General features: G+C 47.1%; 1 protein-coding gene across 1 annotated transcript; it reads right to left on the bottom strand.

Annotated features, from left to right (window-relative positions):
• Window positions 1-812: 812 nt before the first annotated feature.
• LOC115320082 (thiopurine S-methyltransferase) lies at window positions 813-26586 on the bottom strand. The gene is made up of 8 exons (XM_029980163.2): window positions 26467-26586; window positions 22121-22213; window positions 19846-19975; window positions 12685-12737; window positions 8844-8918; window positions 4575-4657; window positions 2717-2761; window positions 813-1316 (listed from the first exon to the last, which is right to left on the bottom strand). Exons 1-8 carry the CDS (start codon window positions 26565-26567, stop codon window positions 1216-1218), a joined length of 681 nt encoding a protein of 226 aa, XP_029836023.2. The 5' UTR covers window positions 26568-26586; the 3' UTR covers window positions 813-1215.
• Between the last annotated feature and the right edge of the window lie 933 nt (window positions 26587-27519).

Raw genomic sequence — 27519 nt, 5'->3', positions numbered from 1 at the left:
ACGGCGAAAAAGTATTCCGAAATACAAAAACGTACCGAAATATATTTGTTTCCGAACGCTGCTACGTGGAGAGTGCGAATGCGAATGATACTTTATGCTTGTGTTACCTTTTTGTGCCATTTTATGCACTAGCCCTTACCTCGAACCCTTTATTTATCATTAATGCCGCTAAAAATAGATGTCACCACCGTTAGACCACATAGTTACAGAACGGTAAAGACTGCGTACGACGTCGCTTGACAAAAGGCGTCTGCCCGAAATGAAACCCGTTTTGCCGTGAGGGCGCATCTCAAACTGTCGTCTCATATGCGTCTGACTCACCAAAATATGGGGACATGGAAAAACAGGGCCGAACGTTTTCTCCACTCAATTCCTTTACGGCGTTCGCTCTGCAGAGTTGGAAGGAGTGGAGGCCTTTATGACAGGAGCGGATTTTGTGATTTTTGCAAGTAACCTTCTTTAAGCCACAGATTCTTTTTTAAAATATTGGTGACTGCAATGGATCATGTTGGCGGGCTCATACTATAAATTCCGAAGCAACTTGCACCAAACAGATGTTTTTATCCTTTAAATTTATCTTAAAAAGGAGCAAGATGTAACAAGGTACCTTATAGTCTGGCCAAGCCTCACGATACAAGAAATACATCTGAATATGTATTTCACTCTTGGGATACCAATAGCTTTTTTAAATGTCTCTTGATAAAGAGATGCAGATACTCTGAAGTATCTCTAAGATACCATCGCGATACATTTGTATAGCGATACTATTCAGCTTTGACGTGTAGTTTAGTTTATTTTAGCTAACTCCGGGTAGAGCCGATGCTACATGCTGATGGGACCAATCAAACAGCTTGAAAGACTCAAGATACTGGGCATTGCATGTGCATACTTGATTCAGTAATGAAAGAACACGCACGCAACACGACGAACATTATCATGGTGCGTTCTTGGCGTCATTTTTTTTGGTCCCGTCGTCGCGCCGGTTTTTACATGCTCCAAGAAGGGCTGGCGGCGATGATGACGCCTAGTTCAGGCGGAACTGTGCGGATCCACCAGAAATGACATTTGGGGAGGAACGGCGCAAGCCTTGTCTTCTGGGTGGTATCGGATTGGCAAAGCGGGGGCTTGGAGCGAGACAACTGTGCTGCGATGCGAGGCGATTCGGTTGTGGTGGAAGTAGTCACTGCCGATGCTGACGACTCCAGGTCTTGACCCTCATTCAGTCAAGTGCCAGAGGTGAATAGTGGCTGATGTAGCGTAAGGAAGCGGACTCGGACAATCCGAATCGATGAAACGTAGATTTATACCTCTCCCTGCTGTAAACGGAACGTAAAAAGAAAGAGAAAGGATTCAATATTAAACTACTTTGATGTTGTTCTTGTTATTTTGATAAAAGTGGGCTCGAACTCTGGCACGCGTCGTCAACCACTGTGGCGCGAAAGTTCGTCTGCTTCTTTTGCAAGGGTTGTGGTGACGTCACAACGCCGAGCTTGATCCGATCATCTCTGACCCGAGGATAGTGGGTAGTCCTAAAGGCAGCTTGCTTTGAGGTCTACTCACGAACCCTCAATCAGAGCCAATCAGAGCTGGTTGTATTTCTGGCGTCACCACAACCACTGCAAAAGAAGCAGACCAATTTGCGCTATGCATACCATGTAGAAGACAAACCCTGCGACCTGTCCTCTAGATGTCTTCGATTGACGGCGTCACGCAATACCACGACGTCACGTGGTGTTACGCTTTTCACTAAAATTAGTGGAAAAATTATGCGTTCCTTCAGGTCACGTGACGTCATGTATTTTAGCGGGGAAATATTGCACGACGTCCAATGTACGGGAAATCAAGTTTCCCTCTAAATGTCGTGCATCACGTCAGGCCCGGCGACCTGACATCACGGCGTCAAGTTGTGGTGTCACGTGATACCATGACGTCACGTGACATTAGTGACGTGGGGTCGATTTCCCCGCTAAATGTTGTGGTGAAATGCTCGGACAATAGTCTGAGATAAAGGGGTATTCACACGAGGGAGAAATCCCGGGGATTTCTCCCCGGCACGCGCGCATCACGAGATGAAAACGCGAGGCTTTTGCACATCCCAAAGCCTGTCGTTTTCGTCGTGGGATGCGCGTGCCGGGGAGAAATCCCCAGGATTTCTCCCTCGTGTGAATACCCCTTAAGGGGGGCGGGTCCGTTAAAACTGATTCCACGTTTTAAAAAAAGTATTTGGAAGACCGTATACTTTATTGAATAGAGTCTATAGTTTATATTGTATTTTTATGACGGTAGAAAAATAATATTGATAACTCTCACTGCTCATACACAATACAAAACACACGGTGCAGGTATGATGGTAAAATTACCTGCGGACCCGCCTTAAGGATGTTCGAAGCATGTTTCCTTCATATATGTCTGCAGACGGTTTTTCTGTGACCAATGTGACCATCATACAATAAAGACACACGCTCCAGACAGTTTCTGTAGTCTTCTCTATTATGCATTAGCTTTGTGGCCACGCCTTTAGAGACGGCGAAAGGTTAAAAATACGCTGGATGCTCCGCCTCCAGCACGCATTCGTTTTCCTGCACAGGTCTTTGGCTGCCCTGTTCGACAAGGGCCGTCAAAGGCAGAAACATGGCTCCTAAGGCCGAATATTTACTCGATTATTAACCCGTCACCTGTTATGTTTGGGCGGAAAGCGCAAAAAAAATGTACTCACCGAATAGCTCCCGAAGAACTGCCTCCGGCATACTTGTGGGAAATCCTGTTTTGAAATGTAGACCGGGGTTAATAATAATATGAAATACTTTCATTTATATTCTTTGATGACAGAGATTGAAGGAAAAAACTACCCACAGGCAATTTGACGGACCCTCGGCCACCTTACAGTGGCAGCAATGAAAATAATACAAACATCTCAGAGAAAGCGTATGTTACAAAATTAAAAGATCCAGACATTTCTAAAGCATGAGCTCAGTTCCTTTACGTGGTAAACACTATCAAAAAAGAAAAAAAGAAGGCGTTTTAGAGACAGCTTTGTCACAAATTATAAATATCTTAAGAGTTTTGTGAAAACATGTATCATAGCGAAATTTTGACCGCATACATGCTACATCAAGCACCAAAAGAAGTAAGTAAACAAAAATATTCACCTATTTGAAATACACAAAATATACCTTTTATATTGAAAGATGTAAACACCATCTTAGCAAGCAGAACCTTAAGTGACGTTTCAGCGCAAGGGAGTCTTCACGAAGCAAGCTTTTACCTTGGAGTCAATAAAAGAAACTTGTGGCGACTCTTAGAAGCACTTTAACTTTCCGTCGGTTGAGACGAGATGTGGTCAGAGAAATTTAACCGGTGTAACGGCTCTCAATATAAGACGCACAAAAAAGTTGACTTACTGCGGACTACCGCGTATCTATGTCGAAGCGTATACACCATTCAAGTGCTTCAGTAGCTGAGTTCGGCTCGAGAAAACCGTGACACGAACAAAGCCGACATTTTCTTGGTTTTTCCTCGCTGTATCTGTTTGTTAAAAATTAATTCTGCACCAGGAAACCTTTTCTTTTTCTGTTTCTTCTTTTATTATTGGTGACAATTTGATTCCAGCTAGTCTTCGATCATCCAGCTGATGGCGGACGCAAAATAAGTATTAGAAAAATCTTCAGGAGGCAAAAACTTAGCAGCCCTCTGTGAATGCACAGTAGAGTCACAGAGGCACTGAATAAACTACGCTTCAGAATAAAGGCGCTTGAGCCGTCTTGGTGCTTAAAATCATAGTCGCCAGTTATGTGAAGCTTTATTTGAAATCGTAGAAAAGGCTTTTGCGTCCTCTAGAAATGTTAAAACAGTTCTCGACAGTGCAAAAAATATCACCTGAGCGTCCTACCGCCGTGACAAAGGCTGACGAAGTCGCATTTTTCAATTGAGACAATCGACAGTTGCGTATGCTCTAAACTAAGCACCAGGATGGCGGCGACCCCTAGGATATCGGGGACCGGAGTGCCAATACTTTAAGCGCAGCTCATTTAGTTACTCTAGTCACAGCGATGGCTGCGATATCATATCGAACCCAAACGTATAATTGTGTGTTCTGCACTTGTGAATCTTGTACCTTACGAGCAAACATCACCGATGTCTGGTCGGAGAGTGGCACACTCATTAATGACTATAAAGCTATACAAATAAAAAATGGTATGTGACTGGCTAGTAGTCACGTGACATCATGAGATGGGTTCTCTAGAATAAGTTTTATAGAGTTCCTATAAAGCACTATAAATACTTTTTTTTTTAAATTTCTATAGATGCTTTATGAAGTTCATATTGAACTTTATAAACTGGGTTATAGATATTATGTAGAGTTTCTAACTTCTAGTAAGTTTTAGCTAATCCTTCGTGGAATCTTGACGTCACGTCACAGTGCGACGTCACGTAACAATCTGGTGTGTCTGGTGACTCTGACGTCACTGTGACGCGACTTTGTGACGTCAATTATTCAACCTGCACATTCTACAGTGTTTTATGAACAGAACTTTTATTTTGGAAAAAGAAACATGAAATAATATGAGCCTCACCTTTGTAACTATTATCATAGACGATGGTCCACAAGGCGTAGGAGAAGTTTGGTGACAGCAATGACATCATCAAGGTGATGTATCTGTGAGATAAGGTAAGGTTATATATTCAAAACAATTTCTTCAATTCATTCACAGATAATATATTAACGCATGTAACGCTTTTTAACACTACCTCCAATCCCAACATTTCGTCCGTCCGTCCGTCGGTTCGTGCATTACCCGCTAAATTTAGCGGAAAATTTATTTCATGAGACCTATACTCGAATTCAGTTTTCCTGCTAAATTTAGCGGGAAATTCGATGTCTAGTGAGCTGGCGTAATGGAACCTACAGATAAATTCAGTTTCCACCCGCTAAATATAACCAAAAAAGTGACGTCACATAATTTGTACACCGATTCAGGGCCCTCGCTAAATTCGGCGGGAAAATTAATGTCACATAACCTATACACCGATTCAGTCCCCCGCTAAATTTAGAGGAAAAAGGTTAATTCCAATTCCTATAATGCGTTTAATGTAACATAGGACTTTGAAGGTAAAAGTATCTGCTGATTTTTATATATCGCGTGGGCGAGAGCAGTCCCCCGATTCAAGACTACACAGCACAGTCTAACCTGTATGCGAAAAGCAACGTCACCTTGCAGTCCAGTGCTAGAAAAGAGAGATGCTAGGAAAAAATGATAAACATTTTGTTTTACAGTTCAGTCTTAAATAGGAACACGTTACTGTTCACTTTCAAATAGGAACACGTTACTGTTCAGTCTTAAATAGGAACCCGATTGATTTCTTTATTATTTATCGCCCGCTTCGTTTTATTAATAAAATAATTTCCAAATATTTATTTAAACGGATTTAACTGTCGTGGCGCTGTGAGTTGCTTTCGGACGGTACCATGGTGATACTGACGCACGAGGCAAGAAGCGCGAGACCGGTCATGGCCAGCGTGAAAAGCGAGCGTTCGCTTGACCTCCCGCCCATCTTAGCTTGCACAGTACAGAGCGGCACTGTGCAAGAAAAGTACAATACGATACAACACAATGGCGCCTGTAATGTGTCTATTAATGGTGTGTTCCGTGGGAGTTCGGTGGCCGAGTATATTTAGCGCACCTCAGCTTTCTGACACGGGAAGCTAAAGGTCGTGCTGCATGGACCCGGGGACCCCGAGTTCAATCCTTCCCCCGCCCGTGTAGAGCGTGCGGTCGTGCATTACAACTGGCAGATGTTTATATATATAAAAAAGGACCTTGCGGTGGTATTTCAGTGGCTAAACATTTATCCACAGCGAGCGCAACAAAAGCCAGGGATCCTGGGTTCAATCTCCAACAGCCCGTTTTGATCTTGAACAATTGTGTTGTGTGCATATTTATAAAACCTGAAGTTTGTTTGCCTAAACGGGTGACTTTTCTCTCAGGTGTGGATAAGCAATTTAGTAAGTGCAGTACAACCGCTATCCTGAGGTTTTCAGTATTCACCACGCAGCTGTGACAAACGACTATACGCCGTTATGACGATCAACCAGATCGAAACGGTCAGCTGACCGTTGCGATCTGGTTGATCGTAGGGGTGGCGATTGAACCGTTTTGATCTGGATGAACATCGTACCGGCATGCGGACGTGTATCGCTACTGCGTGGTGCACGTTAAAAACCCCGGGTGAGGAATCGTGCTGCACTGGTTGAATTTCCCATCCATGTTTGAGACACCAGACGCTCACTCGGGCCTCATTAACACAGCCGGCTCCTCGCCTCGTCCGGCGCCGTCCCGCGGCGGAGTGTTCGAACCTGGGGCCACGGAGCTGCCTGCGGTGGCTACATAGATGGTTGAATTCTGGTTGCTGTGCCCTCTATATTGGACGAGTTTGCGCCACATAGCCAAGAAACCTTCCTGCACCTGCCTTTCCAATTTTTGCGTCAAACTCTTGTACTCGGTTAGACTGTATAACCGATATAACTCACTAATTTCGTAAGCAATTTCACACTTCTCTAGACCACTAATCTTGAAACCCCGCCTTTTTGACTACTTTATGGCAGTGTTGGGAAGTACTTAAGTACATTGTACTTGAAGTAGGTTTAGGAAACTTGTACTTTACTTGAAGTACAATCTCCGAGTATGTACTTGTACTGTATTTATAGTATTTTTGGTGCTTTCTGAGGAAAGTACAATTCCCGACTTCAAAGTACATTCCCCAAGAGGAAAGTACAATTTCCGACTTCAAAGTACATTCCCCAAATATGGCTTTGTTAAATTTGTATAACGAAATGATGCTTTGTCAACTCCGAAGAAATAGGGAAATTCTACTCTCACCATAAACGTAAGCAGACGACGCATCGCTCCGTTTGTTCTGGAGGCGGCTTTCCCGTAGCTTTTAGTACTCTCGCTACTTCTTGGTTGGTCAGTGCAAGCGAGGAGGTTGAAGGTATCAGGAGAGCAAAATTAATCATAATGTAGCACCTGAGACTGTAGCACGGAAAAATTAAATTTTCAAGTCGAAGTAAAAGACAACAGAGGAGAACGTCAGAATGTTTTGAGACATTCTCATTTGTCTTTTTCTTCTATTTGAAAGTTCCTTAATTCTTTTCACACCCCAATCTCAGGTGTCACATTATGATTAATTATCACCAGCTCGCTTCAGAGGGTTGCTTTCAGAAGCTACGGGGCTGACGTCATGCTCACTTCTAGTACATTTAACCCGCTAGGGTACAATAATCCAGTGCAAGGGGCGCCAAATTCAGAAGGCGGACTTCCGAATTCGGCTCCATTCCAGAAATTAACTACTCTGTAGCCACTTGACCTTATAAAATATTCGCCGCTGTTTTTGAAAATATAGGTCATGCACCCCTGATTACCCCTGGGCAGTTAATACCAGTTAAGAAATCACTGTATAAGGGAATGAAAGGGCATTATGAAAGATTGTGTTAAGATATATACTTGTACTTTACAAGTGCATTGTATTTAAAGTACTTTACTTCAAGTACAATGTATTTAAAATACTTTACTTCAGGTACATTGCAACCAGTGTATTCAATACTTTACTTCAAGTATATCACGTCTCATTTACTTTTTACTTTACTTCAAGTACGTTTTAGATGTACTTTACCCAACACCGCTTATGGCGGCGTCGATCACCAAATGTAGCGGACGATTGGCGTCAATGGGCGCCGCCACAACTGTTCTGTTGATTGGAGCCTGCGGCGGTGTCGGGGATAACGATCTTGCATGTTTGAAAACATTTCCTTTGACTCTACTTTTCGAAACAAAACGGCAAGAGCCACTACGAGCAAGTTTCGTTTTTTAGGGCGGAGCTCTTAGGCGGCCGTTTCCGGCTTGAGCTGAGTCGGCGTCGCCGTCACCGTCGCCGTCATTGTCGGCGTAACCGCGAGACCCCCCCCCCACACCCCCCGTTCCAAGGACCTCGGAAGGACCTCGGCAGGACCTCGGGTTCCTTCGAAAGGACCTCGGGAGGACCTCGGGTTCCTTCGGGAGGACCTCGGGTACCTGCGGTGACCTCGGAGGCGGGTTCCTGTGACCCTCCCCCCGAGGTTACGTGACCCCCCCCCCCCCCCCCCCGAGGTTACGTGCCCCCCTCCCCGAGGTCACATGACCCCCCCCGAGGTCACGTGACCCGCCTCCCCCGGTCACGTGACCCCCCTGAGGTCATGTGAACCCCTCTTCGAGGTCACGTGACCCCCCCTCGCTACCCTTCCTTCCTCCTCCTCAAGAGCTGCGCTCTAATTTGGCGTTACAGAAAGTTGTAAGCTGCTTTCACTTTTTTTCCTTTGTCCGTTCTTTTTGAAAGTCGTATCCACGTATATCGTAAAGGAACCGATCTGCTTTTATTTAAAGCAGACGTTCAGCGGTAAATCTTTTGAGAATCTGCCAGGTTGATCGATGCTTTCCTATTTTGGGATTGGTCTTCCCCCGTTGGGGTGGGACTCCGGCACCCCCGTGCCAGTCAGCGCCGGAGGCGTAGATCAGCGCCTTTCGGCGCACTTCGAGTCCGGCTGCGCGATTCGGGTCCCCCACTGGTCCGAAAACCCCCTTCCGCGGCGGGAACGCCGCCCAGCGCTCCCGCCAGGACGGGGGTAAAGACGGCTCTGTGAATGAGGCCTAAGGATGACAAGCTTTAGACAGTCTAAACATACACACACAACACAATTAATTACTTCTGGCAGCATGGTGTTGACACGACCGTCCCTAAATCATGTTATTTATATCATATGCTATGCTTTGGCGTTTTTCCGATTTCCGATTAATACACTGCCGACTTGCCTATCTCTGAGTTCCACATCGATTGAGCACAATCCTCCTCTATCCCACACAATGTCCATTGCTCCGGCGCATGACCTGCAAAATAGCAAAAATCCATTAAAATTGATACGTCAGAAAATAATAAAAATGTTGTAGCGTCGTACGATAGCTACCTTACGATACGATACTGGGGATTCTGGCACAGACTATCGGGTGTAAATATCGTGGAGGGTTCTGAATCTAGATTTGGCAAACCGTATTCCTATCATGGTGCACGCAACCAGGCACAGCTTCTCCTGGCTGTCAATCGAAGACTCTAGCGACTTCCCTAAAACAAGACAACAGAAGCCGATGTCGAGGAGGAGCCTCTTCCCGCCTCACACTGACCCGAAACTCTCCAGGCCGGTACCCACTCCAGACCATCCGGGATTCCAGGTTGTGGATAGCGGAGGCCGCAAAGCCTTTGCGGCTTCCCCTACCCGAGGCGAGAGGAAATTTTAGTGCACAGTTATGGCGATTTGGAAGGCGGCCCCATGATGCGGAAAGGGATCGCGTATTTTCTCTCCCTCACCACGAAAGGCGTGATGAGCCGTCGAACAAGTGATCTTGAACGCGTCGAGGTCCTGGCCAAGATCCATTGAATAAACAGGCACGCCCAGTAGTACAGTTCTCATGTCCAAATTTTGGTTTTTGCCTCTTAATTTAAGACTCGCAAAGCCGCAAGAAGCAAATGTGTAACATAACTTGATATTCTTTGGTTAGTCTGGCTACCTTGACCCTAAATTGCTAAACAAGCGCAGAGATAGCCTTCACTGCCTGGTTTTTGGGCTTTCATCTGGCTTCTTTTTGCCTCAGTTCCTGAGGAAATGCCAGAATTATACTTCGTCTCACCTTAGCATGGACTAACGGCTAAGGCTGTGCAAGCGCGACCGGCTAGCCTCGATTGCCTTGACTGGAGCACTCGCTGCGGGAGCGCTCGTGCAGCCGCCGAGGCTTCATCCAAAGCAACTAGCTCGCGCTCTTAGCATGCGCGGATAACAATAGTCCATGCTAAGGTGAGACGAAGTATAGGCTTCATTTCTGTTTGCTCGGATTTTGCTTGGCAACTTTGGGCCGGTGCTGGTCAGTATCGCAATACAAATGTATCGCGGTATCATCTCACAGGCACTTTCGAGTATCTCTATCTCTGTATATGAAGTTACATTCGAAAAATGTGGTGGTATCTCAGTAGTGAAATAAATTTGCGGAGTATCGCTTCTGTCCCAATACTCACCACGCAGGCCTAGGTATATTTTAGCATTGTTAACAAAATTAACTATGGGATTTTACGCTAAACTACAAATCACACATTCGACACGAGGGAAGACACATCAAGGGTTGAGAAAGAATCCGTAATTGAAAAAAATGTATAAAAAAAAAAACAAAAAAAAAATATTGGTTTGAAGAAACGTCACTCGAAAAATTAGTAGGATAAGCTCCCTCTCTGTTCAATCTCCACAAACTGGGTGACTCAAAATCACTCGAGACGACGTTTGAGTTCGCCGGGTACTGCACACCTCCACACCTACTGCCATTCGGGGAAAAAAAAAATGGATATCTCTACGTATCTGCATTTGCATTCCGTGATACTTTTTGGCCGTTCTGACAGAAGTATCTTGGAGATATGCTGTTACATAAATATAATATGTATCAGAGTATTCGTTTTTGTCCAGGGTAAAGAATTACACATGAATGAATAACCGAATTAAGGAAAAATGATTTAAAACGGAATTTAAACCACGCCGGTTTTTTATGACAATTTAAATCAAACCTTTTCCGCAAAAATGATCAGAAAAATATTTACTCATTTACCTTTTGCTTATCATATGATACTTCCTATGTGCAGTTGTTTTGCAGTTAAATTAAGGAATCATCTTACAAGGAAGAATTATATCAGGTTGTACACGAGTTCAAAGCGGTGATTTTTTGAACAAATCGAAACGTTTAGCTTGTTTTCTCCCATTCATTTCATTCGCTTGTTACGTAGCGTCGCAGTGAAAGTAAATAATCACTGAAGAGAAAGCAACTAGCACTCTAAACGTAAAGTCATGTTGCAAAAAAGTCACAGCGCGAAAAACAGCAAATGCAGCTTTTTTCAGTAACCTAAAATCTCAACCTTTTTTTCCACTATGGAGAGCTTTATTCAATAAAAAGTAGTTATTTAAACTTTACTTTAGATGTACAGGAATTCCTTTCGCGTTCTTTGCAGAAATTGGACTGATAGATCAATCAATCGGTCGTATTTAAAAACACCTCTAGTAATGAGCAAGCACTATTTTATGGCTACAGTGATTTAAGTAAAAAAAACTTAATTTACTTCATTAAAAAAAAAAAAAACAGTTTTTTGGTCACCTTGATTTATTTTCCTTAAAATACACTTTTCGCAGTATTTAAATTCCAGAATATTTTTGGAGATTTGCGCAGCCCTACTTCGACCCAAGGTGCCTAACACGTGCCGGAAATAGGCCTAGCTCTGGGTTGTTCGACTGATGCGTGGCATTTCTGGCTGCTCATGTTTGGTACTTTGGAAATTCTGTGACGAACAGAAAAAACCGTAGAAACACTAAATAAATACTTTGGCAGTAACTAACGCCTTAGAGAGAAACCTTATTTGGCCTAAGTTAGGCTCATATAGAATTGCCAAACTTGGGCCAAGTTGTGTGTTCCTTTGGCGTAGCCGTCTAGAGTAATGCTGAATTGTAGCGTCAAAAAAAAAAAAAAAAAGAAAAAAAAAGTCCCACGTGAGGCACAAACTTATCACGAGTGCTGCGGCATCGTCCGGCTGCAGGAACCCGTGTTCTTACTAAATGAGCACGAATTAGGTACAATGAGGTACCGTGAATAAATAAGTAAATTTCAACGAGACGATCTCGCATCACCCATGTCCATTCCCTGCCCTTCGTAGGCCGTCTTTAGTGACGCTGACAATTCATTAATGCAGCTTTGCTATCCGGGAAGGGTTGGCTCGTCGCGGAGCACCGAAAATTGACTCAAGATGTCCCAAACGTTTTTATATGGGGTTGTTAGCGCCGCAAAACAATGAAGTATGCATCTCCGAACGATCATTATGAGCCCAGATGTTGCGCTAACGGTCCCAACAAGAGGCCCAAGTTTTGAAATTAACCGCTGTCTGATATGAGGGCTATGAAAACTTTTCATAAATTTTCAATTGGAAAATGAAGGCCGGCGTAGCTTATGAACACGTGAAGGTGAAAGTCAAAGACGGGTCCTATTTTCTATCAAAACTTCCACTTATACCTTTTAAGTGTGATAACGATTAGTTATAAAATTTGGCATGTGGCTCGGACCTTTGGCGTTGCATCCTGGGTTATAATGAGCATTCTTAGATGCATACGGGCGGAGAGGGTTCCGCTCCGCCAGCAGCAAAGCCCCCTCGGGGGACGGAGAAGGACCTTTTTCAAACGACGCTCTTTTGCAGAAAAACGTTTTCGCAAACTTCATGTTTACCATAAGAGATGCCGTGGAATGACTTTCCACCGCAGGTAATCTGTATCCAAAGTTCCACCAGTTCCGCCTCTTCTGTCTTAAGGAGGGATGATTATGATGATGATGATGATCATGATGATGATGGCTTGCGGACACGAAACGAAAAGCCGCCAGGTGTTCTAGCATGCGTTCTAGGAAGCTTTTTACCCTGACTTTAGTTTAGTGCCGTTAGCCCTGTCGCTTTAGAGTTGATCGTTTTGATTGGTAGGAGACCGCGTCACTCACCGTGCCCCTCTGCGTCATTTTTTTAATAGTATAAAGTGGTACCTTTTCCCTCATTGAGCATTGCGTGCGGGAGTAGCAGTAGAGTACTTACTTGTCGAAGTCAAAGACGCTGCAGACGAATATTCGTAACCTCTTATCGGGAGTCTGTGAAGAAACCGAGAATATGGCAAGACGTAAATTATATTCAGCAAAGAAGCACCCGTGGTAAGCCAGAAGAGAAAAAAGTGAAAGCCGTTTACAACTCCCTGTAACGCCGAATTGGAGCGCGGCTCTTGAGGAGGAGGAGGAGGAGGGAAGGGTACTGAGGGGAGGGTAGACCCCTCCTCCTCCTCTTTTCATTCTTTAATATGCTCCGGGGGGGTCACCTGACCTCGGGGAGAGGAGATCACGTGACTTCGGGGGAGGGAGAGAGGGGGGTCACGTAACCTCGGGGGTCACGTGACCTTGGGGGTCACCTTGGGGGTCACGTGACCTTAAGGTGACCTTAGGTCACGTGACCCCCAAGGTCACGTAAGGTCACACGAGGTCACGTAGGTCAGGTCACGTGACCCTAAGGTCATCACGTAGGGTCACGTGAGCTTAGGTCACGTGACCTTGGGGTGACCTTGGGAGGGGTCACGTGCCCTGGGGGGCGTGACCTCGGGGGGTCACGTGACCTTGGGGTGACTTTGGTTACGCAGACGGCGACGCCGACGCCACTCAAGCCGGAAACGGGCGCCTAAGAGCTGGGCTCTAAAATATCAACTGTGGTTGTTTTTGCTAGACGAAAGCTTTATGTGTTTTATTAAGAGAAAAGGCGGCGCCGTTATGCCCGTAAGCTCATACACCAATATGAGTGGTTTCCTCGACGATAGAATTCACTAAGTACGACAGAGGATGTATTTGGGACGCATAAATTTATTCTTAGTTCGGTTTTGTCACCATCCCGGCAGCGTCCAAAAAGGTAATTTTGGCCGTCAACAGGTCGACTTCTGGATAGCAGGCTCGTCTTGAGTCCCCATCAAGAAAGGTATGTTTGAAATTGAGTAGCAGCCGTCGTTTTTTAGAGCGCAGCTCTTAGGCGCCCGTTTCCGGCTTGAGCGGCGTCGGCGTCGCCGTCGGCGTAACCGCGCGGTGCATTATGGGACGCGTGACGTCACTGATGATGTTATCGGCATCGTCATCGTCACTGATGACGTTATGAGTGACGTACTGATGACGTCATCGGCATCCGCATTGTCATCGTCACTGATGACGTCATCAGCATCCGCATTGTCATCGTCACTGATGACGTCATCGACATTGGAATCGTCATCGTCACTGATGACGTCATCGTCATCCGCATCGTCATCTTCGCTGATGACGTCACTAGTGATGATGACGTCATCAGTGACGTCACTGATGCCGTCATCGTCATCGTCACGTGACCTCATAGGGGTCACGTGATCTCCTTGAAGTCACGTGACGCCGTTGGGGTCACGCGACAGGACGGCACGTGACCTCAAGCAGACAGCATGAGGAGGTGAGGAAAAGGGAGGAGGGGTATATTCTCCCCTCAGTACCCTTCCCCTCCTCCTCCTCAAGAGCTGCGCTCTGATTCGGCGTTACAGGGAGTTGTAAACGGCTTTCATTTTTTCTGTTTCCTACTACTCTTGCTGGCACGGTCGATGAATATTGAAAGGAACTCTACTGATCACAAAAGCACTGCCTCCGCGCATGGGAAGGCATGGTTCAGCAACATGGCGTTCGGATAGGTTTGGAGTCGGCAACACGTTACGTGAAACCTACATATACAGATTTGTCGATAACGCCTGTGATGTCGATTGGAAACTTTGGAAACACCGCACACATACCCCTTTGGGAAACGCTAACGCTGACCGCTCTTTTAAAAGCGCACCTTTTAGGCGCCCGGTACCGGCTTGGGCGGCGTCGCCGTCGCCGTCGGCGTAACCGCGCATTGCATTATGGGACGTTTCCGATAATGACGTCGCACGTGACGTCACGTGTGGCTCGTGCGTTGCATCATTTTATTAATTTATTTATTTTTACATACTGCAGCCCCGTCGGGGCTACTGCAGGAGTGGGGGAAAAATCACAATTCACACAATTCAATATTGAAGAAGACAGAAAAAAATCGTAAAATGGGATCAACCGCTGTCAACCGCACACAAAAATGAAACGTTTCCCAAAATAACGTCACACGGGACGTCAGTGTGACGTCATGAAGGTCAGTGACGTCACGAGGCGGGGAGTAGGAGGAGGAGGAGGAGGAGGGGGAGGAGGAGGGTGATGCCAGCTACCCGTTCTGCAGGCAAGTGATATCACCATTCATAAATCACAGAGAGGCACGTATGAAAACGTGGTGTACTAGTTATCCAAGTGGCCATCTACATGGGTATGGGTCTGTGCTGTACCCATCGGTGTCTGTGGCACGTCAGATGAAGTTGGTAAATGGTGTGCCGCCAAGGTCGACAACGGCTTGCTTGTGGTAGCTCTGTATTTTTCGCCTACAGCACTCACCAAACATTTCGTGCAAGACAAAGAAAAACTTCATACCAGTCATACAGGAAAACATCCCATTGGCTCCAAGGGACGGGCTCTCCCTGTTCTGTTCTGCCATCTCGGGGGAGCACGCTCAAGGCTAATGCTGAGGAAATCAAAACTTCCGAGCAGTATTCGACAGAGCCGAGAGCAAGTAGGATGACATTGAGAGAATCACGTGCTTCGTCAAAGTGTTGACTTAACTCTGTCTCGTTCTCTAGCCTTGCTCCTGCTGTCCTGTTTCTTGGCACCGGCAGACCTTAGACAGAGTGGAGCTTCCAGATGTGAGAACTACATGTCCTCCCTCCGGACAAGTGCTGAGCGATCATACCACAATATAATCTCCTGACGAAGCTAAGCGTCTCGGCGAAAACTGACGTAATGTATACAATAAACTTCCTAGCATAGCAACTCCGAAAGTACGGATCTTTGACTTATTACATTTTCCCGGTTCATTGTTCTCAAACTACTTTGCCTCATATATATATGTATATCTTAGATTGTTTAGCACGGTATATCCCAAAATCGAAATACCGCGAGAGGAGGAGGAGGAGGAAGAAGTGGAAGAGGAAAAGCAAGGGAAGAGGGGACGGTACGGATGAGGAGGAGAGACATACCCTCCTCTCCATACCCTTCCCTTCTCCCTCTCAAAAGCTCCACTCTAATTCGGCGTTACAGGGAGCTCTAAACATCGTTCATGTTTGGCTTTCTCTTTTCCTTTTCGTATTTTTGGTGCCCCTCTTGGCCTCGTTACCGGGCCAGTGTTAGCATTTCCCAAAGAGGGACGTGTGTGGCGTTTCCCAAGGGTCATGCTAACGGATTCCCTAAGAATGCAAAATGAATTTTCCTCTAATTTTTTTCACCCCATTTTTGTACTCTGCCTGCGGTACGTCGAAGCCCTTGGATGCGGTCATTCATTTTACTCGTAGAAAGAACCGCATCGATATCACTTGCTGAGGGAAGCGCATTCATCGTTTTAACTACACACCCACATCAGAGCCTACGCACCGCTACTACGGACACCAAAAGCGAAGAACAACCGGTGACGGCAGAGCGCGCCAATTGAGCATGCCAGCATTCCACCGTGGCGCGGCGCAACAGCTCCTAGATAACAAAGCCGTAGTGCTGAATGAGATGGCGGCATCGGCGGAGGCCAACCCTGGGCACAAATGAACACAACGACTGCGTCAACGTTCAGGTAAAACTTCTTTCTTCTTTCAAACGTCTTTATTTACAGACCAAATGAATGAGCGCCCTATGCGCTCTGCTGTATGGTCTTTTATCTCGTCGTCTTATGTGTCCCTGGTGTTACCAGGGGCAGAGAGACGTCGGGCGGCGGCGATGATTGGCTCGTATTGCTTGAGCAGCCTGAAGCCGAGTGGGGGCGCCTGCGGGTCCTCTAAATATCGGAAAATCGCCTGGAATGCCGCCAGGTCACAACCAGGGTCAGGAGCGGATGGGGGGTTGAGCCACTCAGTAAGAGTGGAGGGGGGAGGTGAGAGGGTTGAGAGCGCGCGAACGCGGGCTGTTGAGTGGAGCGGGCAGTCCCACAAAAGATGGGGGAGACTAGCAGGAATGTGGCAGTGGGTACACTGAGGGTTGATGTGGACCTGGGGATACATCTTTGCAAGCAGGGAGGGAGCGAGGAGCGCTCCTGACCTGGCTTGCTGTAGAAGGGAGGTCTCGTGGCGAGTGAGAGGAAGGTGGGAAAGAGAGGGGAAGTCAAGGGGGTTAGCCTGAGTAGTCAGGTAATGACGCCATTGGCTGGCGTGCTCCTGCCGGGCTTCGTGTGAATCGTGAAAGGAGCCAGGTGTGAGCTCCGGTGGCGTAGGAAAAGTAGGGGCCCCGGCTCGCGCGGAGAGAAGTTTAGCGCGCGCAAGTCGGTGAGCCCTTTCATTGCCGGGTATGCCGCTGTGGGCGGGCACCAGTCGATGAGGGGATGGTGGCCGGCTGTCCGGATAGAAATGGCTGCCCGATGAATCTGAATAGCGATGGCAGATGATGGAGATGAGTGGCGGAGAGCACGGATGGCTTCCTGAGAATCTGTATATATTACGATTCTGGAAAAGGGTACCAGGGTGAAAGTGTTAACGGAGGTTAAGGAGTGCAGTATAGCACAAAGTTCAGCGTGACTAGAGGAGCAGGGGGTCATGAAAACTTGTGTACCGCGTCGATGACCGTCGACATCGCACCATGCCGTGCTGAAGATTGGCGTGGAGTTATTGTCCACCGCCGCGTCCGCGTAGAAAACTAGAGCCGATGAAGAGCGAACAAGGAGAGAGTGGAGATGTCGGCGAGTAAAGTCGCTGCGGCGGGCTTGCGCTTTTTCACCCATGTTCCGAGGGAGGGGACGGGGTGCTGTGAGAGGGCAGAGTTCCCATGGCGGGGGTGGGGTGGGTAAAGGTAGGAGGTGGTCGATGTTGTAACCTAGCTTACGCAGTGTGAAGCGCCCCACTAGAGTGGCTCGGAGTCGAGTTTCTTGAGTTGCGATCTGGGTGGAGGCCAGGTCGTCAAGGCTGTTCATCTGGCTGCAGCTGGTGAGCGCATCGATTCGCGTGTACCTCGGAAGGCCGGTGACAATTCGTTGCAGTTCCCGATTAATTATTTCGAGCCGGAGTTGTTGGGTGCGGGTAAGGTGGTAGTACGGGTAGCCGTACATAATGCGGGACACCACGAAGGCCCTAGCAAAGATATGGAGATCATGTTCGTGCACCCCGCGGGAGCGGTGGGCTATTCTGTATAACAGGTGGTTCAGCTGTTTCGAGGTGCTGATGGTACGCTGAAACCAAGTCGCCGCCCGGCTGTCTTGGTCGAGGTGAAAACCAAGAATCCGGATGCTCGTGCGGCGTGAGATGGGAGTACCTGCCAGCGTGAGCTGAATGCACTGTTTTTCTGCTTCTTTTTCTGGTGTGCGACGACCGCCATGAATAACGACGAACTCCGTCTTGTCGGGAGCGGGAGCGAGGCCAACAGACTGGATGTAGTCGTGAATGATGTCGAGCCCAGCTTGAATGGCACCCTGTTGGTAACCGGGTGAGCCAGAGTGGGTCCACAACGTAATATCGTCGGCGTAGATCGCATGTTCGAGGTTAGGCACCTCACTAAGGCGGGGAGGAAGGCCAGCAAGGACGATATTGAAAAGTACTGGAGAAAGAACGTACCCTTGTGGAACGCCCACTCGGTTTGTATAGGCGATTCCGTGGGATGTGCCGACGTGAACAGTGAAAGTGCGATCTTCGAAGATCGCCGCGATGAAGTTGTATGCCCGACCGGTGATGCCTAGCTGTTGTGCCATTGAGAGGACGGAGGAGTGCGGGACGCTGTCAAACGCCTTGCGCACGTCGACCCCTGCCACAATACGAAGATGCGGTGATGATGTAGATAGCGTATCGTGCTGGAGGCGGCTCATGACGTCCTGAGTGGAGAGTCCAGGGCGGAACCCGTATTGCGATGGGCTGAGCAGCTGGTTGGACTCAAGCCACCACTGAAGACGGGCGTTCAGCATGCTCTCAACCGTTTTGCAGAGACATGATGTGAGGGATACTGGGCGTAGATTTGTGAGAGACGTAGGTGGTTTGCCGGGCTTCGGAATAGGACATACCGTCGAGTAACGCCACTCGGAAGGGACGCACCCAGAATCCCACACCAGGTTGATCTCCGTCAGTACGGTCTCTTTTAGGGCGGTGGGAAGGTTGCGAAGTTGCCCGACGGTGATGTTGTCAGGGCCTGGTGCACTGTGTGTGTTTGCCCTATCCAGGGCGGCCTCGAGTTCGTGGAGGGTGAACGGGGAATCCAAGCCGATAGGCTCGGGAACAGGGTGAATACGAGTGTAGCACCCAGGGTCATGCCGAGATGGTTGTGGAAAAAAGACATCAGACGCTCTTTCCGCTAGCTCCTCGAAAGAAACGCCTTCGCGGAGGGCAACGGCAGCGGCAGGTTGTCTAGGTTTGCGGTCTCCAAGGAGAAAGCGCAGAAGCCTCCATACTTTGGAGAGATTGGTATTACCGGAAACGGAGATGCACATGGAGGTCCAGCGGTCAGAAGCCAGTTCCGATGTGTAGCTCGAGATGGTGTCTTGCACCTGGCGCAAAACCCTGAGGAGCCGACGTGGTCTACCAGATCGGCGGTAGCGAGCCAACAGGCGTATGCGGCGGTTCCAAAGGGTGAGTTAATGTGCATCAGGTGCCGGAGCGTCCCCGGGAAAGGTTAGGCGTTTGGTGGCGGCCTTGTGGGCACACTGGATGGCTTGTATAATGTCTGAGAAACCGGTGACTCGCAGCCGAGCACTGACGCAGCACTCGTTTCCAATCTATGTCCAACGTTGGCCTTTTCTGATGGCGCAAACTCATTCAGCATTACGGTTTTGTTATCTAGGAGCTGTTGCGCGGCGCTTCCTCCTAACTCCGCGCCAGAGGTGCGCGTGTCTGACTTAAACGAAATAGCTCCCTTTGACGAAGACCCGGCGCTGTCTGTCAGTTTGTCAGCGCCGGGGAGGGAGGGAGTTGTTGATGTGTGCTGCTGACGGCAGCGCTCCGGACCAATGGGCGCGTCCCACGCGTCACTCTCTCCCTCCTTCTTCCTCTTTCCCAAGCGCTGACAAACGAAAAACACCCCCTGGTTTCGCCAAAACTGACGTTATAATGCTAGCGCATTAAAACACTCATTTGAACGTGGCTGGCATGCCTGGGAAGGTACTGCGTTATTGAAATCTGCAGATAGTCAAAAACTCTACCTGAAAGATCTTGCACTTGAGTATAGGACATTCTCCTTCGTCCAGAGGGAGGCAGTTGTCGAGGAAATAACTCCTGGCAACTGTTTCAATGAACTCCACACCGACGACGCGATGGCCTTTGTTGTAGAACCTGATCGGAACGGTCCATACATTAAGTTCAAGTTTCCTGCATTTTTCTTCGCCGAAGTTTTACATGTGAAAAGATTACGATCAAAGTAAAATAGTGTATCTCCCCACATGAACTCTAAGCAATAGACTCCTTTCGAAAGTCAGGTGTCAATTATTAGAATGTCGTAACCACTGCAAAATGGCGGAATAACTGACACCGTGGAACAATTTTACATTAGGACTCGACGAGCCAATTAAACAGCGCCAAAAGTGCAACGTCACTGCGCTCATCAGCTTTTTGTGCGTGTAGGTTTGCCTTCTAATTACCCAGACGCATAAAGTGTGCCATGACGTTGCTCTTTAAGTGAGCCATTGTGCAGGGATTCCATAGCTGCCCTGACCCGGGGGGGGGGGGGGGGGGGCGAATAGCAGGCCATGTATTCTACGATGTATTGCCTATAGACGTTCACAAGTGCAGCCTCTGGACGCCGCCATATTGCTTCTTACCCGTGTAAATCGTCCGATCCCCCCCCCCCCCCCCCCCCCCCGCTCACTCCCTTCAGTTTGCGTGTCGTCGTTTAAAGCACCATCTAGATTTTAGTTTCTAAACTGTGTGTACCGTAGAGTACGGTTAAACGCCATCTAGGCCCTGTGCATGTATCTCATAGAATGTACTGCAGTTACCATACCGGCCGTCCGCCTAAAATGGTGGTGCGTCAAGCGATGCGAGGCGAGCAATGGGAGGACAGCAGCTTACTGCTTGCGCAAGCAGCATCTAAATAGGCAGTTCCGTAACTTAGCTAATCTAATAACGTTGCTGAGAGTCACGTCTTAATACAGTGTACTAGTAGACGGGATCGATGAATGGATGCTAACGCCGTACCCTTTATAATGGGCGGTAGCTTGCACCACCTAGCCTACAAATTAAATGCCAAATGTATGGTTGCTTCCTTCGTCTTTCTAAGCCAATTTGCTTCCACACTGCAAGTTTTTAATTATCACCAGGCGGTGTGGGATATCACCAGGATGACTTTTGGGGGATCGGGCAAAGAAACTAAAAACATCACCCCCGCCTCTTCCCCCCGGTGAGGGAGTCGCCAATTTTCCTATTGTCGGGCCCAGTCGGCGTTACCCCGGTAACGGGCTCGCTGGGAGTCAAGGTAGATTACTTTGGGCCGGAGCCACGCGGGAAGGAGTCCCAATCTTCCTCTGTCCCGCCTTGTCTCCAGCTGTGTCAGTTAGTTGTACTTCATTCAATTCCCCTTGATAATTTTCACCAGTCCCCAAATCCCTTTGTTATAAAAATTCGCTTAACATCTATTCTTCCATTCTCGTCTGCAAAGCCCATCGCTGCGGCCAAAAAACGTCGCCCCCCTCCGGGAGTGTGGGAACAAGCCCTGTGCACCTCTTCGCCACATGATCTATTGGCTCGTCTTCCCATCGACATACGGAACACCTCGTCCTATATGTCCCAGTCCTCAATATTCCCAATCTAGTCTGGAATAACAAAGAGCTCCCCCGTGCATTATCATACGAATGTTCCTTCTCTATTTCCTGTTTTCGTCACGTATACATCGTTAAGGCCGATTTTCCTTGTATTCTTTTCTCCCATATCTTTCTCTCGGCTTTTTTTACTTCCCTTTTCACAGGGGCAGTCTGTACTCGGTGAGGCATGTCCAGAGTTGCCATACCGGAGCCCAACAAAAGCATATTTATCCGCAGAAGCTAGACATACAGCTTCTGAAGCGTGGCTGCTTGCAAATGTTTTTCAGTGGGGAGCCGAATAAAACCCAGAAGCCGCGCTCACACAGCTGCTGAGGCATCATTCAGAAGACAGTGTGCAGATACTGTCCGAGGTGTGTATCCCGTCCCAATAGTCATGCAAGATGTTCGAAGCATTTTAAAGCACCTTCCAAGATGCTTGAGGGGTATCCGCAGATAATTCTGCCAACATGTCTGCGGAGAAACTCCCCGTCTTTTGTATGGTGCACGAGCAGTGTGATCGTGGACTAAGGGACCATGGGAGGTTTTCTCCAGTACACGCGCTGTGTAGCCAAAGAGCCAGCGAGCCAGTGACTCACTGGCTCATTGGCTCATGAAGCCACTGGCTCATCAATGAGCCACTGGCTTCTACTGCTGCAGAAAATGTGACGATGACAGCCCTTACCATTTCAACTCGTGTGCCTTTCCACACATCGGGATAAAAACCCGGGCATCCTGTTTTCCAGCCAAAATGACGTCCTGGTTCTTCTCTAGGAGTCTGCGTGAAGGAAAAGACGAGGAACACTACGATTTTGTTTTGGATGACACGCGTAGAAGCGAGCAGGCACGCCAGCCAACAAGCAAGTATATGGTTTCGTGGCAGTTTAAAGAGCGATCCAAAACCGACGCATTTTTGTGCGCGCGAAAGTCGTGCGCTTCCCGGAGATTGCGTATTTCGTGACGTCGCGCTGATTCCGTGCGCCTTCCGGGCGCGCATAAGAAAGTTGGATGATCCCAACTTTTTCTGAACGCGCAAGAAAACGCGCTGTGACGTAGTAGGGCGCTCCTGCTCCAAGCCACTCGGTGGACGGCACTATAGTTTCGACTTCGCCGTCTCGCGCAGATGCTCTCCGCTCGGCCGAAGTCGCATTGTCCTAACCAACGCGCATGCTTGTGACTCAGAAAACGCACCGGAAACAGCAAAAACGCGATGAAATACGCAATTTTCAGAAAGAGCAGGGGCTAAGCACGCACAAAAACGCGTTACATTGGATCGTGCTTGAAACTCCTTTTCGAGCGCAGCTCTTAGGCACTTATTTCCGGCTTGAGCGGCGTCGACGTCGGCGTCGGCGTAACCACCCCGATAAAATTAGCGGGGAAATTAATTTGCGTTGGGGTCACGTGTGGTCATTCTTCGCGCTAAATTTAACGCGAAAAATGACTTCACATTACTTTGTGTCATGTCACCCATAAATGAAATCAGTTTCTCCGCTAGATTTAGGGGGCAAAACTGACGTCACGTGACCGCAACATGAATTCAGTTTCCCGCTAAATTTAGCTTGGAAAACAACGTCAAATGACTTCGTGTCGCGTCACCCATGTATGAATTCGGGTGCAGAGAAAAGCTCACCGGAGAAAAGCTCACCGGAGATAAGCTCACCGAAGATAAGCTCACCGGAGAAAGGCTCACCGCAAAACCGGCAGATGCGGAGAAAAGCTCACCGCATTTTTTTTAACTTAGCGGATTCTGCGTCAAACGTGGCAATTTAACACAATTCGCATTCGTCACTTCATTAAAAATATCTCCTCTGTCTTTGTAATATTCTTGAAGTTCATTGGGCATATTTACTAATTCCTCAGAAATTAGTAATCGCCCATTATGTATATTAAATAAGCCGCAAGTATGAAATAAGAACATCGTACACTGGTAAGAAAAGACAACAATTTATTCACAGCTGAAAGTGCGCCTTCGGTAACTCTGTCAGATAAAAAGGTTTGTCCTTTGCGAGCTAATATGAATAGCGGTGTGGTGAACCGTCTCAGCTCCAAATATTTTGTAGTGCCTAATAGATAAGTAGGTATTTGTTCATGTAATCAGTGTCGGCTACGCTGTTTTCTTTCTGTTAATTTCACTAACAAAGCTTTAGTTGCGAGAACAGCCTCGTCCTGTCGTGTTTGTTGTCTTCACTCCGTCGTCGTCGTTTGAGCGGTTTTCATCATGTATAACGTTTACCAAATCGCCCTATTCGCTACGTTACACGAGACTACTTCTTATATAGGTCACGAGTAACAACGGTGCCAGTGTGCAGCTCTGAAGGTAATGGGTGATTCGCAGTAGAAGGGCACTATCGCACAAAGGCATCGAGTGGAAACACCAGCACGAACGGCTAGAAAATGTGCATGTCCGCGGAAGAAAGAAGACCTCCTTTCAAAGGTGAACAGCTTCAAAGAGGGTTTCAGGCACCGCGTTGTTGCGCATGCACTTTCGGACTTTAGGCATTTACAGTTTTGATTTTTAGGTTTTAGGCAGACATTATTAAGTTTTCAACTTTTTCCTGTTCTTCAGGTGCATAAAGTTTTCAGTTAGGCTTCGTTGCGTAGAGGGTAAGCCATAGAAAACACTCGCCCGAAATTATTAATTTGGGAGCAATATACCCAATAAGCTTAACAAATATTACAAAAAAAGATATTTTCTTTTTTACAAAGCTGACGAATTTTAATGTTAATTAATTGATATAGGTTATGCATGATCCAACTGCCTCCATATAAAAAGAAGAAAAAAAATTGGTGAGCTTTTTTCCGCATACGCTCAATGGCCAGTGAGCTTTTCTCCGCATCCGCCGGTTTTGCCGTGAGCTTTTCTTCGGTGAACTTTTCTTCAGTGAGCTTTACTCCGGTGAGCTTTTCTCCGGGTTTCTCCGCTAGATTTGGCGGGAAAACTGAGGTCAGGTGACCTCAACACCAATATGAATTGTACGGAGGAGGGAGGAGGGGCATACGCTCCCCTTCGTGGCATCCCCTCCTCTTCCTCAAAAGCTGCACGCGTTACAAGGATTTGTAAACGTCTTTCATTCTTTTATCACATAGTTTTATGAACCTTTTAAATTACATATCCAAAGGAAGTTGTTTTTAAACAGCATGAATAGAAATAAAAAAAATAGTTGTACAAAATAAAATCTTTACAGCTTTATTTTCGGTGCGAATCGAATTTGTAGTTGGCACCCGCGGGGGCCGTGGAAAAGTTGCTAGTAGTCACGTGACTGGCCACTATATTGTCACGTGGTGCTTGCGCTCGTTCGGGAGCTTCTTCTAGGCTCCAAAAGTTATTAATTATTTTAAATTTGTTGCAACAAGAAGAAAACGAAGATTAATAAGTAACTTTCAGAGCCCATAGGAAGCTCCCGGAAGAGCGCAAGCACCACGTGATATACCTGTGCGCCGGTCAGAAATTGACGGCCGCGGCGCGCCGGAGTGTTCCCTTCCTGCCGTGGCGTGAATGAAAGTCGCTAAATAATAGGGGATAATGGCGTTTCTGATTCTTTTTTATTCCTTATTTATGAAAACAATAGGACTCGCGACGTCATTTTTCTTTTTAAACAATATTTTAAATTACATTCTGCGTATAAAAAAGAAAAACAAACGTGTTCAGCCTGCGGCATGCCACGCTCAAGCGCGTTTTACATGAAAGGAAATTAAATGAAATGAAATCTTTATTTCTAGAAATTTACTCTGGCGGGCCTCCAGACGAAGTGCTACCATAAGGTAACTTGATTTTGCTCCTTGAGCGGCGAGATTCACGCCGCCGCAGCGCTCTGAACAGCCGCAGCGGCAGAGCGGCGCGGTTCCAGAAAGTTGGACATTTTTCTCGCGGTTGCAGTGCGACAGCATCCGTGCTCGCCATTCACAGAGCGGCGGAGAAGCACGTGAGAGGAGAAGCATTGCGGGAAAGCTGGCGCATAGGATGGCGTTTTTGCGTTTTTCAAGCAGACGACATGCAGAGAAAGTAGGCAAGCCACTGGTTTGCGGTTTCCTTTTTCCATCCCCATTGGTGGGTTCAGCAGTTTTTCTTCAAGTGGATGCGTCGAAACTCTTCGAGAAATCGGAAAGGAGGTCGTTCTTCCCTTCCTTTAACTATTTTGCAAGAAATGTCTGAAATGCCGGACATACCCTTGCTTATGGTTGTTCGAGCCCCCACACACCTACCCCCTCCTGTATTCCAACCGCTGGCCTGGGAACTGTATTTGCAAAATTGAGTTCCTCTTTCCTCTTCCATTTTGTATCAGAACCTGTCCCCTTTGGCATTCTTGAGACTTAGGTGTTTAGTTTTTGACAGTTTCTTGTGTTGTCGTGTTTCGCCTCCTCATGAACACAAACCTTCATGCATATCTCCATTTCGGAGATTGCCATATTTGTTGTAGCCTTTCCCGCCAAGGTGTCAGCCTCCGCAATAACGAACTTTCAAAAGTAGATGAACAAAGAAAACCTAATTCCCTTTTTCCCCCGTTTTACATAGTTATCTTGTTTTAACTAAGTAAACAAAAACATAACTGAAGTCTAAGACATTCAGATTGTTAATGCAGAGTGCTAAAATTCCTAGCGCGCATTGTCCAACGCTGCAAGTAAGTCTGGGCAACGCAGCGGCAGAAAACTGTAATTGACGACGCACCTGAAATGAAACCTTCCGATTTGTGCAGCGGAGCCACTAGCGGCAGCGATTTTGGCCGCAGAATCGCTGCATGCGAAACGCGCAGCAGCGTGCAGCAGCGGCAGTGGAGTAAGGGTTCTGGGGACTTTGCGGCGGCACTGAACGGCTCTCGGGTGTGGTGGCCGGCTCCCGCGGGCGCCAACTACACATTCGTTTCGCGCCGTAAATATAGTTCAAAGAAACGTTTTTTCGCTGTGAATTTATTTTATCCCATTCGCTTTTCATCTAGGCTGTTAAATATTTCTTTGCATATGTTTTTTTTTAAAGGATAATTGTGGTGCTGTACTGTTCACGCAAAGTCAGCATCTTGTTTACTGCGCTCTTACGGATTGACTCCGTCAAGTTGCCACGACGTGTCCCCGTTGTTCCAACGGTTGGTCCAGTACTCGAATTGGGGCATGTCGGATTTGCCTTCAGTTCCCATCATGATGGCTTTCAAGGATGAACAACTGCAGACTGAAAACACACCCTGGGGTTACAGCTTGGTGAAAGAGCCTATTCCATGACATTACTTCATTACTTGAGAAAAAAATCTGATTGCCTGTTATTTTAAAAATGTAACCGTTTCTTTTCCGATTACTTCAGATTTTCAAAACGGAATTTTTATTCCCGTCAGTTTTAGAACAGTCCTTTTGCACTGTTCATTATTGGATTAGAATCAGCGGAATACAAAATCAATCAATCACTTTTGGCAAACCACATCCTACTAGCGGAGACTTTGTGCGAGTATTCCTTGGTAAGGAACGTGTGAAAATCAAAGGCGCCCTTCGCAACGGGAGGAGGCATGCGATGAGCTTCTTTGTGTGGACTTAGGGGCAAAAGACAAGTCATCATAGGCACGAAGTGGAGGAGTTGGGAGTTAAATCTAGATTACAGTAGGTCGAAGAAGAAAACAGGATCGGGCTTCGTTGTTTAATGGAACGTTCTCAATCGCTTGTGCCTCGCCCAAGCAACCTCAGACAGAAAAAAAATAAATAAAAATCAATCCTTGAATTCTGTGAATTGCAGATTGTTAACAAATACCAACCATTTACTTTGAATATGGCGACGAGTCCTCTTTTTTTTTTGTCACACTGACTTTTACACTGCTCTGTTTTGGTTGTCTTGGTAGTACTCAGGCCTAGAGGTGCCGTAAACCGGATTCAGCTGTTTTGTTAAAAAAAAAAAAAAAAATGGTAAAACAGTTTTTTTTTTTTTGTAGGGCGGTTGATAAAGACGGAAATGCTGCATATTTACCAAACTTTGCGCTTAAAGGCTTTTGTAGAGAACGATCAGCTTTCACAGTTGAGCTCAAGACCAATAAACCGCTATATAAACTTTTCAGAAAGTGTGCGTCCTTTTGCTCAGCTCGGTAGCAATCGTCTTTTTCCTCATTGTTT

Source organism: Ixodes scapularis, unplaced genomic scaffold (genome assembly GCF_016920785.2).
Source record: "Ixodes scapularis isolate PalLabHiFi unplaced genomic scaffold, ASM1692078v2 PGA_scaffold8__174_contigs__length_109621045, whole genome shotgun sequence".
Lineage (NCBI taxonomy): Eukaryota > Metazoa > Arthropoda > Arachnida > Ixodida > Ixodidae > Ixodes > Ixodes scapularis.
Note: the sequence above shows the minus strand (reverse complement) of the source record. Positions and strands in the feature narration are given on the sequence as shown.